Source organism: Ambystoma mexicanum, chromosome 9, assembly GCF_040938575.1.
Source record: "Ambystoma mexicanum isolate Mex_15411 chromosome 9, UKY_AmexF1_1, whole genome shotgun sequence".
NCBI lineage: Eukaryota > Metazoa > Chordata > Amphibia > Caudata > Ambystomatidae > Ambystoma > Ambystoma mexicanum.
Genome location: NC_090931.1, coordinates 608528027 through 608543815, shown reverse-complemented (window position 1 = coordinate 608543815; position 15789 = coordinate 608528027). Strand labels below are relative to the sequence as shown.

General features: G+C 44.8%; 1 protein-coding gene across 1 annotated transcript in view; it reads left to right on the top strand.

Annotated features, from left to right (window-relative positions):
• The window catches only part of NSRP1 (nuclear speckle splicing regulatory protein 1), a 469150-nt gene that overhangs the window by 151280 nt on the left and 302081 nt on the right, over positions 1-15789 (top strand). The window contains exon 2 of the mRNA XM_069615252.1: positions 6704-6791. Coding sequence (XP_069471353.1) covers positions 6704-6791 — 88 coding nt within the window. The remainder of the gene's footprint in view (positions 1-6703; positions 6792-15789) is intronic.

The window sequence follows — 15789 nt, the reverse complement described above, 5'->3', positions numbered from 1 at the left end:
GAGTGAGTTAAAGGCACTTTCAGTTAAGCCACCCTTCACTGTGTTTCATAAGGACAGGGTTGTCCTTCGAGTCCGTCCTTCCTTTCTTCCGAAGGTGGTGTCGGAATTTCATTTAAGCCAGAAGGTTATTCTTCCGGCATTTTATCTTCCTCCACATCCTGGTAAGGAAGAAGAGAGGCTCCATAGGCTGGATCCTAGGAGAGTTTTAAGTTTTTACATTTCACGCATGTCCCGGGTCAGAGTGGACGATCAGCTCTTTATTGGTTACGCTGGAAGGCGTTTGGGACAAGCTGTGACTAAGCAGACTTTGTCTAGATGGGTTATCTTGGCAATTTCTGAATGTTACCGCCTGGCGGGTAAGGACACTCCGGTAGGCTTACGGGCCCATTCGACCAGGGATATGGCTGCCTCTACTGCTCTGCATAGGGGTGTTCCTATTCGTAACATCTGTGAAGCGGCCACTTGGGCTTCGGTCCATACGTTTGTACGTCACCACTCCCTAGATTCTTCCCATGGGCAGGCGGTCCTTTACTCTGCAATTTGATTGGACATTCTAAATTGGTATATTCTAAATTATTTTCCCACCTCCTTACGTTGGTACTGCTTTGGGAGTCTGTCATAGATATGGAATACGTCGGAGGACCCAATCCCGTCGAAGAACAAGTTACTCTCTTACCTGGTAACGTTCTTCCGATGGGATGGTCTGACAATGTATTCCATATCGCTCCCTCCCTGCCTACCCTGCTACAGAATTGTTTATGCGATTGCAGCTTACGTTTCCGCAAGGCTTTCTGTGGTCATACTGGCAGTAGATTGGTGCCACACGTTCTGAGGAAAAAACTACAACTGAGGCTACGGGCGTCCTGCGTCCTTTTTATAACATCCGGTGACGTCGGCTCGACAGAGGCCCTTGAGGACGGTTCATCGAAGCAGGACGCAGACGCCGAAAGATTTTCTGAAGCAGCACAGCTGTGGTGGTTACTGTCATAGATATGGAATACATCGTCGGACCATCCCATCGAAAGAACGTTACCAGGTAAGAGAGTAACTTGTTCTTCCAATGCTTACAACTAAATATAAAGAGTGTGGGATAGTGTTGACAAGAAAGAAAGAAGTGTTCAGAAATGATAACTCAGGATGTGGTAGCCTGGGGTCTCCCCTGCGTTTTGAGCACGGGACAAGGGGAGACTCCTGAGCACATCACACTCTCAAGCTTTCCCAGCACGAGACAACCGTTCCGTTCTCAGCTATTAGGATCTTCGGTGGTTAAGTCACTTTTCTACAAAAAGTCTTGTGCCTCCGCAGACCTGGTGCATTCAAAATAATAAACAAAAAGTTCCTTTCCAATGTATGTTGGGTGATTTTTCACCCCTGGCTCCCCCTCTTCCGGACTCAGGATCACAAAAAGTTCTTAGCGATATCAGGACCTTTGTTGGTTAGATCTCTTGTTTCCGAGGGCCTGGTATGTTCAAAATTATAAACCAAAGATCCTTTCTGATGGTAATTGGGTGATGATTTTTCACCCCTGGTTCCCCCTCTTCTGGGCTCAGACCCCTCTCGAATATCAGCCTCCCTCCGTCGCATTCACTCTGGCTTGTATTCAAAAGATTTCTCTGTTGCATTCACTTGTCGATGGGCTGCTGGCGTTTCACCCCTGAATCCCCCTCTTCCGAGTTCAGACCCTTCGCGAATAGCGGCCTCTCTGTCGGGTTCACTATGCCTTGGTGTCCAAAACAATTTCACCTTTCTCATTCACAAGTCTTATTGTCTTTTTAACAGTTCACTGTGGACATCCCTGTGTCGGGTTCACTCTTGTCAACACACTGTTCATTGGGACTTCAGACTTTGCCCCTTTCATCGGCATCCCTCAGCCGGGTTCACTCTTGCCAATCACACAGTTCTTTTTCTTTTCTCACAATACGGGATTCACCTCCCTTCGTTTTTCAATTACTTGTAGGTGAAAGACTTTCGGCCGTACAGGGGTTTTGCTAGACCCCTGTATGACCACTTTGACCTTCTCCTTCCTGCTCTCCTAGGGCCGTCTGGTATCAGTACTTTCAACAAACGTGGGATCAACCAGAGTCTCTTGAATGAGCACCCATGTGATGCCGGCCCCTCTGCAGCTGGTTTTCTCTTGATGTTAACAGTTCTCTGAACTTTCATTAATTTGCCCTCTGTGACTTTCGTTCAACACTGTGTGTGTGTGTGTGTGTGTGTGTGTGTGTGTCTGTGTGTGTGTGTGTGTGTCAGTGTGTCAGTGTGACATATAAGGTAAATGGCTGCGGTGTTAGTCAGTTTTCTTTGGTGATGTGCGAAAAGTGTTTGTGTCGGAAAAGGGGCCGGGGGGTACAGTGTCTAAGTATCTTATGTGGCTTGATGGGGGGGAAAGGGTGTCAGAAGAAGGGGGATACTGCGTCACACCTGTTGTCCCATTTCCACTCACCAAGGACCCCCATCTAGGTGATCCTCCCTCTCGGGTCAACCCCCACCAACTGGATCTAATAGTGATGGCCATGTTCTGACCACCTGGATGACAGATCCCCGGGGACTAGTTAGGGAGACACCTTTGGGTTTCTCACAGCTGTCCGCCTTAAGGGACGACACAAGCCCTGCAAAGAAGCTAGGAGGAGTGCCACAACAAACATTTACCAACGTCCATCTTTTAGGACATTTTCGAGACAGTAGAGCCCTCAAACCTCGACAGGCTGCACCACTGAATGTTGTCACGCTGCAGTCACTAAAGCCATCCGAGACGCCTCGACCAGTGTTCCAGGTCCGCCAACCAGCACAGAGACAACGATTCTTGACCCCCCGAGCTGCAGTGTAGGCCAGCCCGCCGCCGTCCGTCTAGCCTCGCTTGCTGAACTACCTGCCTCCTGATATCCGCAGCTGTCTCCCATCTTGAACTCTGTCGCAGGAGCTGCAAAGCCTCCTGGAACGACTCCATGCTGCCCAGCATCAAGATCATCTCAAGCACCAGGAACATTGTGGTTCTGTCCCCCTGGTCCTTCACCGAAGGCCCCTAGTGACATTTACGACCCCTTGCTCCCTTGGTGCTGAAACCAAATAACCTTGAACAGTTGAGACTGATTGCTTTACCAACTACCCTCCTGTCAGTACCCAGAGTGCATCCCTTTCCTTCGTGAAACTCTGTCCTTGTGTTCCTTTACAGGGTGGGTTGTATTTTTTAGTGTGCTCATAAATGCAGCCCACCCATTGTCATGAAACGCAATTGGTGGAACGCTCACCTGTCCCATATGTTATCATTTATCAATGACGCCTGTCATAAAACCCCCATACTTGATCTAGATGCACTTTGTTATCTTGTGTGAGGCTACAACTCTGGTAGTGCCTCTAAAGGGGATCCAGCTGAGAAAACGCCTGTCCGCCCCATGGTTCTCAGAGGATTTGAAGCTCGCTCGTCTGAAGGTCAGGCAGGCTGAGCGTAAATGGCACCTGGCCTATACTCGCAAGGCGAAGGTGGCGTTTCAGCACCCTACTTGTTCTTACTACGCAGCGATCCAGATGGCCAAACAGGTCTACTTTACTCATAAGGTTGAATCAGCACTCAATCAGTGTAAAGACTTGTTTATTTATATATTTATTTTACATTTGTATAGCGCACAAGGCAGCCCCTAGGCATCGCGGCTCTGTTACTTGTAGTTACACTTAGTTACAGAAGGGGGTGTCATATATTACTGACATAAGTGAAACATTCTGTTCTCGGTCGTTAACTCTTTCTCCTCGACAACTCGCTTTATTGACTCCCTCTCAGAGTTTGAATATTTGTCAATATTCGCAATCTTATTAGAACTACTGCCCCCCACATTGCATCTACTGTAGTGGCCGATCCCCTCGCTAGCCCCCATTCATGATCGCATTGTACTGTGCTTTTCCGGAAGAACTTTCAAGAGCAGTTAGCCAATTGAAATAGGCCTCCCCATCCGATCCAATTCCCCTTGACGTATTTAAGGACATCCTGCTGGACATTATTCCCTGCGTTACGACTGAGGTTAACTTCTCCTGTCAACAGGGCTGTATTCCAAAAGAACTTAAAAAGGCCACTGTCATCCCTCTTCTGAAAAAACCCTCACTGTATGCTACTACTCTGTCTAACTATCGTCCTACTTCCCTCCTGCTGGTTGCCATGAAGCTTTTGGAATCACTGGTCTCTCCTCTTCTATCTTCATTTCTTGAGTCTTCTAATTTCTTTGACCCTTTCCAGTCTGGTTTCCGACCAGGTCGGGGGCCGCGAGTGTCCTAGTATCTGTGGTCGACGATCTCACCATGTTGATTGACCGGGGTGGAGTGGGAACTCTGATACTGTTAGATCTTTCAGCAGCTTTTGATACTGTTGCCCACTCCAGCCTTTTGTCCTGCATGATGTTGGCCAGCGGCTCTCACCCTGTCCTGGCCTGGTTTTCTTACAGATGGGGCCCAATCTCTTTCGTTCTGCCATTTAATTCCTCCTTTCGTGTACTTTTATGTGCTGTTCCTTAGAGATCCGCTTTGTCCCCAAAGATGTCTACATCTACATTCAGCCATTGATGTGTCTCATCCGCTCCCATGGCTTCCGATGCTATTCCTATGCCGACGACACCCATATTTTGGTCTGTTTAGATGTTGACAAATCAGAGGTGTCGGAACGATTGCGTAGTTGCCTGGCGGCCGTCGGGGAGTGGATGGGAAGAAATTGACTGAAGCTCAAAGGGGACAAGACGAAGGTCCTGGTGATAGGGTCCTCATCTCTATTGCCCACTGCTCTGGGTGTTGTTCCTGCTCCAGTGTCTTCGGTGAAAAATCTCAGTGTCTATCTCTCTGCTTCACTTTCTATGTCTAATCAAGTTAGTGCTGTCTGTAGAACTGGCCACTTCTCACTACGGGTACTGCGAAGGATTCAGACTTTTCTCGCTGTCCATCTGCTTCCGCTGGTTGTAGCTTCTACTGTGCTTAGTCGTATTGACTACTGCAATGCCTTGTTTTTGGCACAACCTGTGGGTTTGATTCGCCTGTTGCAGCTTCTCCGGAATCTTGCTGCTGGGGTGGCCACATCCACCCTCTATCGTGCTCACATTAGTCCTGTACTCTGCTCCCTATATTGGCTCTCTGTCACCAAGAGGATTGATTTGAAATCCCTCTGCCTGGTACACAGAGCCTTTTATGGACAAGGAGCCAACTATCTTCTTGAACATGTTTTAGCCTATGTTCCGGGTCGGGCTCTTTGCTCTGGAAATGCTCTCCTAGTGACTATTCCTAAGTTTCACTTCTCGAGGGTTGGTGGACCTTTTCTGTTGCCCATGCCAAACTGTGGAATGAGCTACCCGTTACCCTTCGATGTATTGAGAATCACCTCCAATTTCACTGTCACCTGAAAGCTCTTCTCTTCGAGACTCTACTTACTAGTGTTCCGTGTGCTGTACGGGTGTTATGCTGCCCTTGGGTGACTATGCGCGTTGCAAATGCTGATAGCATAACATAACAGTGTGTGTGAGTAGGAGGTGGGTGGAGTAGTAATGGTTTGGAGGGAGGAGTAGGCATGTAGAGAAAGGAGTGTTAACATGTAAGGGTGAAGACAAGGCCTAGGAGCTGTGAAACATCGAAGAGATAGAAAGTTAGAGGGAGGAATAAGAAGGAGAGGAGAAGTGGTGAGAGGAAACATGGTGAGAGGAAACGGAAGAAAGGTTTGAGTGGACATTTAAAAAAAACTTGAATCCATCAGGTTCATTGCAAGGTGCAATCCCAATTCCCTTTAGGATACCAACAGCTGGGTAGTGTAATGAGAGCTAGGAAGTCCCAGAGGGAGCTAGGGAGCTGGCATTCAGGCTACCACCTTTGGCAAAAGTAAACTCTTGGGCAGTGGGGGAAGGTGGTTTGGGAGAGGCAGAGCTGCGGGTAGGTGTGGGGGTTAATCTTGGGTAGCACTAACTTGGGTTTGCAGGCACCTGCGTTAGGGAGAAGGTTACTTCATGGCGAGAGAGGGCGGGACGTCCCTAGGGTCCCACACCATTTTAATAAAACCCTTGAGCCACCTTTTGAGGATTTGTGTGATTCCTGTGCCATCTGTGACACAATTGTGAAAGGGTGATTTCATTGAATACGATCCATGTAGAAGTATATATTTCACTTATAAGTCAGACATCCATGTTATAAATCTTATGCAAACAGATCTGTATCAAGTGAGCTCTTTCAGGGAACTAACCTGTTGATACGAGAAAAAAAACAGTATCAATGTCTTCTCATGAAATATTCCATGAATCTACTTGTCCTTCAGCTAACTCTGCGCATCCAATATCAACAGATTCAGTTGTGCAGGAACAAGCTTCACCTTGTAAGAATTGATTAGAGACTTACACACCTTCTACATGTCCCATGTTCACGACTCAATACTTGCCCATTTACCTCGCTATAAAACGACTGAATTAATAATGGGCAGGTATGTATATAAATCAGATTGTCAACAGCACAAACAGATATAATATTTTAGCGATTTCAATTCAGTTTGTTTTCTGATGTTCTATAGCAAACTTCCCTACACAATGGTGACCAAACTTTGAATGCTAGAGTTTCCTGCCGATATAATTGATATTTTGCACATTATTCCCAGAAACTGTAAATATTCCAGTTGTCTTCCTTCTGCATGGATTCTTGTCCTTTGTCAATGGGGTCGATTGAGTGATTGTGGACATTTCATTTCTCTTCTCAGGTATGGCCTTATTTTGCCAAAGAAGCTACTGCAAAGGCCTGCCTTTTTGCCGAAACATTCAGCATTTGCAGATGATTCAGATGAAGAGGTGAGACATTGAAGGGGTTCTGTTTGTTTTTCCCTTGAAACTTAAACTATTATTCTGCACAATATTTTCCAGTGCATCTGGACAAGATCGGAAAAATACTTGGGGAGATTTTAGGAATTATGTAAACAATTATCCTGCTTCTTGATTAGTTTTAGTTCTGGCCCATGGTGGTGGGTTTCTTCACATATTTGAGAAACAAGGATCAATATCGAATTTATGTTTGTGCTTGAAAGATTTTCCGCACATTTGTGGAGGGATACATATAATCCAGAAGCATGACGGGGGACAAACTTTCTTATGTAAATCTATGTTGCATTAAGGTGATGTCAGACAGTTCTTTTCAATTGTTTTTTTTAAAGGTTATTGCAGCTACTAAGTAGCTCTTTCTCTAAACCATTTTAAACTCAAGGTGATTTAAAGCAGCTTATCCTGCCTTCAAAACTACCTGTCATGATAATTTCAGCTATCAAACTGCTCCTGCTGTAATAAAAACTCCTTAACCCATTGTTTTCTGCCACTTGATTTTTGAGCTATACCGCATCCACGCCCACAGATCTGAATGAAAGTAATTAGCTTGCCTTATTTTTTCTTTTGTATAGAAAAGGTAAAGACTAGCAGATACATGTTATTAATTTTATTGGAATAATGTGTAGGAAATTGTAGTTAATAAAAGTGTAATGTTAAAAATCTATTAATAGGATGAATGTCTGCCTTTAGGACAGCCAAAACTGTTGGTTTTGCCAGTGCTTGTTTACATTGTTGCAGAATGTTGCAATTGCAGTGGTCACAATTCCTGCTCCTGGGAGGATCTGTGGTCCTCTGGATGGGTGATGATGTAGCCATGTTGTAATTTTCTTAACAATGTTCAGATTTGTCACCAGCCACTGCTGGGACCTCATGATTGACATAGAGTGCATGGCTCAGCAGATGTCTCTGCCCTTTTCCCCAGTCTAAAAACTAAGCCGAGATAGAGAGGCTGTGTACCTGCTCAATTGCTGCTGTTAGATCATTGTGGCAGTATGTGGTATCTAGTAGCAGAGCCCTTGAAATTATGTGAAGCTGTCACTCTTCCCCCGGCACCCAGTAGCGTATGGTTAGGGATTTGCCACATCACACATTATCTGCCCTGTAATGCAACTCTGTGTAAAGATTTCAGAAAGATAAATAGTTTCTAGTTCAGCTACTTTAATTTGACTGTTGATTTTTACTAGAAACATTTCAGCAATGTCTCTTATTATGGAAGAGTAATGTTCACCCTTGTTGTAAAAGAGTGTCAATGCTTCATAAAAACAATAGACGTGGGCTCAGAGCTAGCAAGGCTGCCGTTAGGGTGTGTTTTCATGGCGCTCCAGCCTATTCTCCACGAGATTGGCATCTGTGGCAGTGTGGCAATGCCTAAAAGAAAAGACCACATAGTGAAGCCACAAAGAAGGGGGTTGGGTACTAGATTACGAACACTCCGATGCTGAGCTCTTGTAAATCATTTTCTTGAAGTTTATTTGGTTTTGCAGGGTCACAGGTTGGAAGAGGTAAACCCAATACCTCTTATGAAGAAGGTATGTCGAGGTCCTGGTTACCTGGCAATTGGAGTATATCAGTCTAACCCTTCTTTTTATAAAAGGATCTCACTCGTTTCGTTGTTATTGTTACAAGGATGTTGCCTGTATGTGTTCATGCTCCGTCTGGTAACAGACGCAGCATGAACACATACAGGCAACAACCTTGACTCTTTGTAAACTTGGATAACAATCCTACCACTGGCCATTGTGAACAATTGGAATTATTCCCGTGAACTTTACTTTCCTGCCTTGATAAAGACCCTCCGGCGTTGAAACACGTGTCAGCTGACCACCTTCTCCAGACAAATGTGTCTATACCATGTTCCAATAAAAACACACCCGTAACAACAGCAGCGAAACACATGAGATCCTTTTATAAAAAGAAAGGTTAAACTGATATATTCCAATTGCACCATGAATACCTGCATTGACCAAAGAAATAGACATTGAAGTCACCCTCTGATTCATGACCTATTGCTTGGATATCCAGGATTGTGACCATTGCCTCCCTGTGGTGGAAGCATGTCCTCATTGACGAGGGTTGGCGAGCATCATGTGGATAAAGGTTCTGGGAGCCTGGAGCAGAGACTATGCTCACGATGAGCCACAGAAGTGTGTCTGATGCACTTTGCTCAGATACATATGTGATGTGGCTGACAAGTTGCTGAAGGGAGAAAGTGACTAGATAAACAAAAGCAGCAGGGGATTGTGCCTGTGTACACTGGAGGTCGAATGTGCCCCTGTGATAATGGTGCCTTTATGTGCATGTTCTAACTTTAAGAATGGTCTACATAGGGGAGTGCATGGTACCAATGTTGTTAAGTGCCCAGCGGCACTTGTCTCTGTATTCCTGAGGGAGGTTCAGGTACCGCTCTGACCGTTTCCAGATGGACTCACTGGTAGAACAGTGTGGAGGAGCATACAGGTTATGTGACATCATGGGGACATGTGACTCCTGTAACCGAAAGCAGAAGATTGTATACTGTCGGCACTGCCCTCCTGATGGTGTCACAACTCTCAAGTTAGTTCCGACCTGAGTCCCGACTCTTGCCCTTCTTCTCGTGTGGTTTTCATTATGCTCGCCCTTCTTTTTTCTAGTGTTCCCATACCTTACCTGCTGCCCCTATTTCCTCATGCCTCAGTCCTGCAGCCTCCTTTGCTGGAACCACCTGCCCTTTAATGTAGTTTCCATTTTCGTCTTGAATGAGATTCTAGCCTCTTAGTCCAGTATGTCGTGGGCTTCTGTCAGTGACTACAAACTTTCCAATCAACCATAACCTGAACATCTGGGTCTTTTTCCGCCGCTAGTTTTTTCCTCGAGACAGGAGGAATTTCGCAACACTCACTACATCCCGGATAGTTATTTCATTTGAGTTGCTGTGCCTGCTAGGAGGGACCAGCCTTACCTCTTTGCATCACTTACCCCCACAGGTGAAGCCAGTTAATGAAGGATTAGGATACCTTCTTCCCTATTCACTAGACTAGGATGGTCTAGCTGACCATATCTGCATAGGTTTAATAGCATCCAATGTCTCCCCTGTTTTTCTTTTCTCAGGTCTCCAACCGAGACCTTAGGTACTGTAAGAAACTCATGGTGGCAACAGTAAAGACAGACACAAGTGATCACAGTTCAATGGTGTTTATTAAACTGTATGTAGGTTGGAAAAACGCCTAATGTAAACCTAAATCATGGGAGCAAGGGGAGCAAGTGTCGACCATCAAATGAAAATTAAGGCAGTCCTAGTGGCGTTGTGTCAAATAAAATGTGATATACTAAGAAAAACCTATTGCCAATCCTTACAACTAATACGAAAAGGGTGTGGGATAGTTTTCAAGGCAAGAAAAGTGTTCACAACTAATATGTCAGGGTGCTGTAGCCTGGGTTTCCCTTCCCCACGTTTTGAGCACAGAGTTAAGCGGGATCTTGGAGCGCTGTACACTCTCAAGCTTCCCCGGCACAAGACGACAGTTTTGCTTTCAGCTATAAGGCCGTCGATGGCCAAGTCTTGTTTCTCCTGGAAGTCTTGCCTTTGAGGACCTGATGTACAAATGATAACAAAATAAAGTTCCTTTAACAAATGATAGTTTGTATTCTTATCACACTTATGATGAGGGTTCCTCACTACTTGGTCCCCCTCTTCTGTGCGCTGAGCCCTCTCGAATCTCATCCTCCATCCACCGGGTTCACTATGACTTTTCTTCTTCACTAGTTTCAATGTCTTTATAAACATTCCAGTGGACTTCCCTCTGCCGGGTTCACCTTTTGTCAACACACTTTTTCTTGGGACTTTAGACTTTGCCCCTTTTTGTCAGCATCCCTCCGCCGGGTTCACTCTTGCCAACTTCATACTCACATTTACTTTCAATGTCTGTGGAATTCACTTCCCTTGCTTTCTCGCGATGTGGGTTTCACTTGCCTTGCTTTCTCTACAGTTCTTAAAGGCTTTCGATTTTACAGGGATTTTGCTATACCTCCTGTATGACCACTTTGACCTGTCTTGGCGGCTCCCCTCCGGCCTTCTGTTATCTGTAGTTTCATCAATATGGGATAAGCTAGGGTTTTCCGAGACAGCACCCCCGTGGTGACTGTCCCCTCTGCAGCTGCTCTTCCTTTAACAATGTTACAGTCTTTGAGTTTCTCTCAAAATGCCACTTTGTGACTTTCATTCAACAGAGCCCGGTTCTTATCGGTTCCCCTCAACTCACCGGCTCTGATAAACCTCTTGGCTTTCCCTTTCCTTGTATCTGGAGTCAAGGCTGGTGCCACGGTAGCAGGAGTTTCCCTCGCACTGGCTTATCAGCGTAGGCATGCCCCATGTACTATTGACATCTGCTGCAAGACTGTAAAACTACTGTCCTCTGGCTTATGTTTTCTTCCTTGAAGGTTTTGCGGGTTTGGGTCGGAAAGGGCAAGGTCGCTTCTCCGCTTGGCACCCCTTCGATTCTCACCACCTTTCTCCTTCTCTTGAACTGCCGTGGTAGATTAGCTGTCTCGTTGTGCGGTCTGCCTTGCTCGTATAGTGCTCTCTTGCTCCACCTTTTATCCCTTGGGGAAGGGAAAGGGCCGTCGGGGGGGTGTAATTCTGGTCAATTGCCTGACTTTGTCGGTTAAACGGCTCTGGCATTAGTCCGTTCTCTTACGTTTGGTGCAAAAGTGTTCATGTCGGAAAAAGGGGGGGGGGGGCAGTGTTTTTGAATGTCCTACGTGGTAATATGGGGACAAGGTGTTGAAAGAAGGGGGATACCGCGTCTCACCCGTCAGTGTCCCACTCCCACTCCCTGAGGACCCCCCCATCTAGGTGATCCTCCCTCACTGGATCACCTCTCGGAACTGGATCTAATAGCGATGGCCGTGTCCTGGCCACCTGGATGACAGATACCCGGGAACTATCTAGGGGAGACACCTTCAGGTTTCTCACAGTACACTGTGATGTGGTGTTCTTTTCAACAAAAAGTGCTCTTGCAGGTGGAAGTTGCAGGATAGTAGTTATTAGCACCGTGAATAACTCTGGTTGGGGATCTATGCCTAATTCGTGCTTTAGATCTTCATTGAGAACAAAGTTAACTGAGTGTCTTTGGGCAAACCAGTTTCTGTTAGAATTTGTCAAAGCCTGTTGTGAATGACAGTAGATCCTGACTATACTGTAATATATTGAGAAGGGCAGCATAGGTTAATTTCGGCTGCTTGGACATCTCCTTCAAGGCCTTTTGAAATCCTTCATAATCATCCAGGACTGGGCTTGAGGAAGTTGGAAGAGGAGATGCCCAAGCCAGTGACTGCAAACCATGGATGTGCTCATGTATCTCACATTAGCTCTAGCATTTGTATAATGCAGGTGTCTGATGTTAAAGTGCACCCTGCAGGCATCCATAAACTCCAGAATTTTTCTTTGGCAAACCGTCATTTGTCATAGCTACTGGCAGCCGAAGGGGGTGGCGGGAGTGAGGTCTGTGATGACTGCCTCCTTATTGCACATGAACTGGCAAAGGGCAGCAGCTTCTGCGTTTATTTGGTGTTTGCTCTTCACTCATTAAGCCCTTTACAGCATTTGATGATTCTTGAATCTGCTCCATATTGGCGGCTGAATGTTGTCATTGCAACTTTCAGGTTAGTTCTCACCCAAATCCTGTCACTTGTCCTTCTTGTGCTGTGGTTTTCCTTGTCTTGTAATTCCTTCCCTACTTTCCTTGTGCCACAGTCCTCAGCCTCCTTTGTTGGAAGCAGCTACCTTATGTACTAGTTTCCACTCTTATCCTCAATGAGATTCCAACCCTCTAGTCTTGTACATTGGTGCTTTTCACAGTGACTGTAAAGTTTCCAATCAGCTGTAACCTCAACATCTGTGGGTTTTTTCGGCTTCAGTTTTTTCCTCCATAATCGGAAGGAAGTTCCCAGCACTCATTGCGCCCTAGGTAGTTATTTCGTATGGGTTGCCCTGGCTGCTGGGAGGGACTAGCCTTGCCTTTACACATCATTGCATTACTTCCCTCATTCGATAAGGCCTGTTGGTGACAATTATTGGAAGTTTTCTGAGAAGTAAATGTGTTGTTCTGATGCACCTGTGTCAATTGATGAGTGGTGCATTGGCAAATGTAGTGGTGTTCTCCGATTTAGGAGAGGTAGTGTCTAGTGGTTGGGGACTCGTGCACGCTGCAGAAGGTTAATTTGATCATTGAGAAGTTCCTGAGGCTGATGCTCGATGCATTAGACATAACCCTCCTCCCCCCCCCTCCCTGGAGAAATTGCCAGCTTACATGTGGTGAATTTGACTCAAAAGTGTAAGTTGCTCTTGTTAAAAGATGCAGGGTGGTAACATAGTGCTGAAAAACACTGAGTGGGTCTCTGCTAGGGTGCCCAGGCGGACGGGTATACCTGGTTTTTGCATGAGATATTGGAGTAGAAACCATTTGCAACATCATGCACACATGGAGATTTGGACAACGGGAGAAGATGTTGGGATCTGGTAGGGTGAGATCTTGAGCAGGAAGTCATGAGCATTTTCCTTTGGCAAATTTGGATGAATAAGCCCATTGTAAGTAACTGGATACTTGCTTAGTAAGACTGCAACTCAACCACCTGAAAAACAGAAAAGTCTTGAAATGTTCCTCTCTTTGAAGGCTTTAACCAGAGTCTCAAAGGGCTTTTACCTTTAATATGCTGTGTTCACTGTCTTTCGGCTCTTTAATCAAGCTAGTTTCCTATGATGATATTCAAACTGAAAAATGTAAGCCTCAGAATTTCTAATGCTCCACCCTTGATGGTATTTTTAATGCCTTTAATTTGACCAAACCTGCTGTTTGGGCCCGTCTGTTGTTCCTTCCTTCCTCACCACCCACCCCTCCATTACACAGCACTGGAACATCTTGTTTGCATCTGGTGCAATATAATGCCCCAATTAAATACATTAATAAGGAAGTAAGGACATTATAACATTTAGGGAGGTGACAATGCAAGCATCAACATTTATAAAACCTTAAATGTACCAGTAATTTCAGAGGGAGTGATTCACGAAGCTCACAGTTAATTTTATCTACTTATATTTATAGTGAATACAGAAAGCAGTAGTTACTGTGTTCAAAATATGTTCTGCATAATTTGCTGCATGTAATACAACAATATTGTGCTACATAATTCTATCACCCCAGTCTCACATTACTGTACCGGTGCAGAACATAATATTACGTACCTTAACAACTTGTCATTCATTATTAGAGGGCAGGTATTAATCTTGCACACAAGCTATGACAGAGATGCATTGCTGGACTGCCAACATGCCCTTTACATAGCCTCAATTGGCCCTGGACACCCCCCCCCCCCTGTTTGCAAGTAACACATTTTTGTATGCACCCCTTATAAGATATTTTTGTAAACATTGAAAAAACCTTGCCCAGCTAAAATGCAGAACAGATCGTAGTGCTATTGTTGAATCTACTTCCGTGCGTGAACCCCTGCCCCATTTTAACACCACATTTACCCAGTCATTTTACAAGTTGTTTATACACTATAAGTGTTTTGGCGTCTTTCTGGCTCTGATCATGGAATGGACACCCATATATTTTGTTTTGTGTCTCTCCTACCTGAAGCAAAGTGATGAACTAGCCCTGTTTTCTAAACCCCCTTTTCGTTTGCCATTGGACATCCAGAACCACAGGCCAGTGACCTCAAGAAATATTCTGCCAACATTCTGAAGGTTTTCTCACACATTCTACGTTGATTGTTCTCTCCCTTTTTCCAGCCCATCTACCTTTCCCTCGCTTCTAAATTTTGTAACAGTATATCATTCTCTCTTTATCCCATCTTTCTGTTTTTATCTCACTAACATTTTGCCCGTATGTTTGCTTCTCCAGTACAGGTATTTTTATGTCAGAGGATATTGTTTTGGGAATGGTCTGAAATTAATAAACCCTTTCTAAAGAAGCAGTTGTCCTCCTTCCCTCTGCCGTATTTGCAGAGCCTGGTGCACCTGAAAAAAAGTAATAATCCCTCATATCAGAGTTGCAGTTATCTGGCTACCAAAGATAACATCAGTTCTTTTCATTCTGTATTTTTTTTTTTTTTTGCATGTATTTTTTTTTTACACGATTTCTTTATTAGCTGGGCTCGTAATTTCAGGCCTGGTGTAGATAACCGGCAGTTTTCAGGGATGGTTTAATTTCCTGTCCTTTTATCTGTCTCTGATGTCTAAAGACATGAATTTATATAAAACCTCTCATAAAGTCCAGCACGCCACATGCTCTGCACACCTGACTTGCTTGCTGTGATTAGAATAAAGGCTCTAACTTTTTAAATAATATTTGTATACGTTCCCTGTCAGTCTCCCTGGTCCACAACTGCAATTTTGAACACAGAGTGTCTCTTTAGTGTTATGCCTCCAATACATAAACGTAACCCTCCAATGACTCATTTATTCATTAAGCGGACTGAGAAATAATTATTTTATTGTTTTCATTTGCACACTCATTACTTTGGACCGGTGTAAGAGATGTTGGTTGGAGAAAACCTTGTTCAGTAAAGTACCACTTAATGTGTGCAAAACTGGTACTGCAGAATTATGGCATGCCCACCTTCCTCCGTGCTTCATTCACACCGTCAACAGGACCTAGCCCTGCTGTCGAGGTATTACAATGCATTAACATTTAATCTGGATTTTGCCTAAATTGACAATCAAGAAGGATATATATTTAGAGTGGTGTTCTCTGAAGTCATCATCAGCCCTTTGGGATGTGTGATGCCAGTGGTGAAGTTGCTGTTAATTTGATGCTGGTGACCCGACACCCGAAAGATGGTAATAACATTCTTTAACATCTACTCTTGCTTCCAATTTGCACTGGTCTTTTTCCAACTATGTTGTTACATCTTGTGGTTGGTGAAAGCACCTCCTTAGTTTTATACATTTTAATAGCTTTCTCAGTATCAAAGATCCAAGCTCATGCCATAG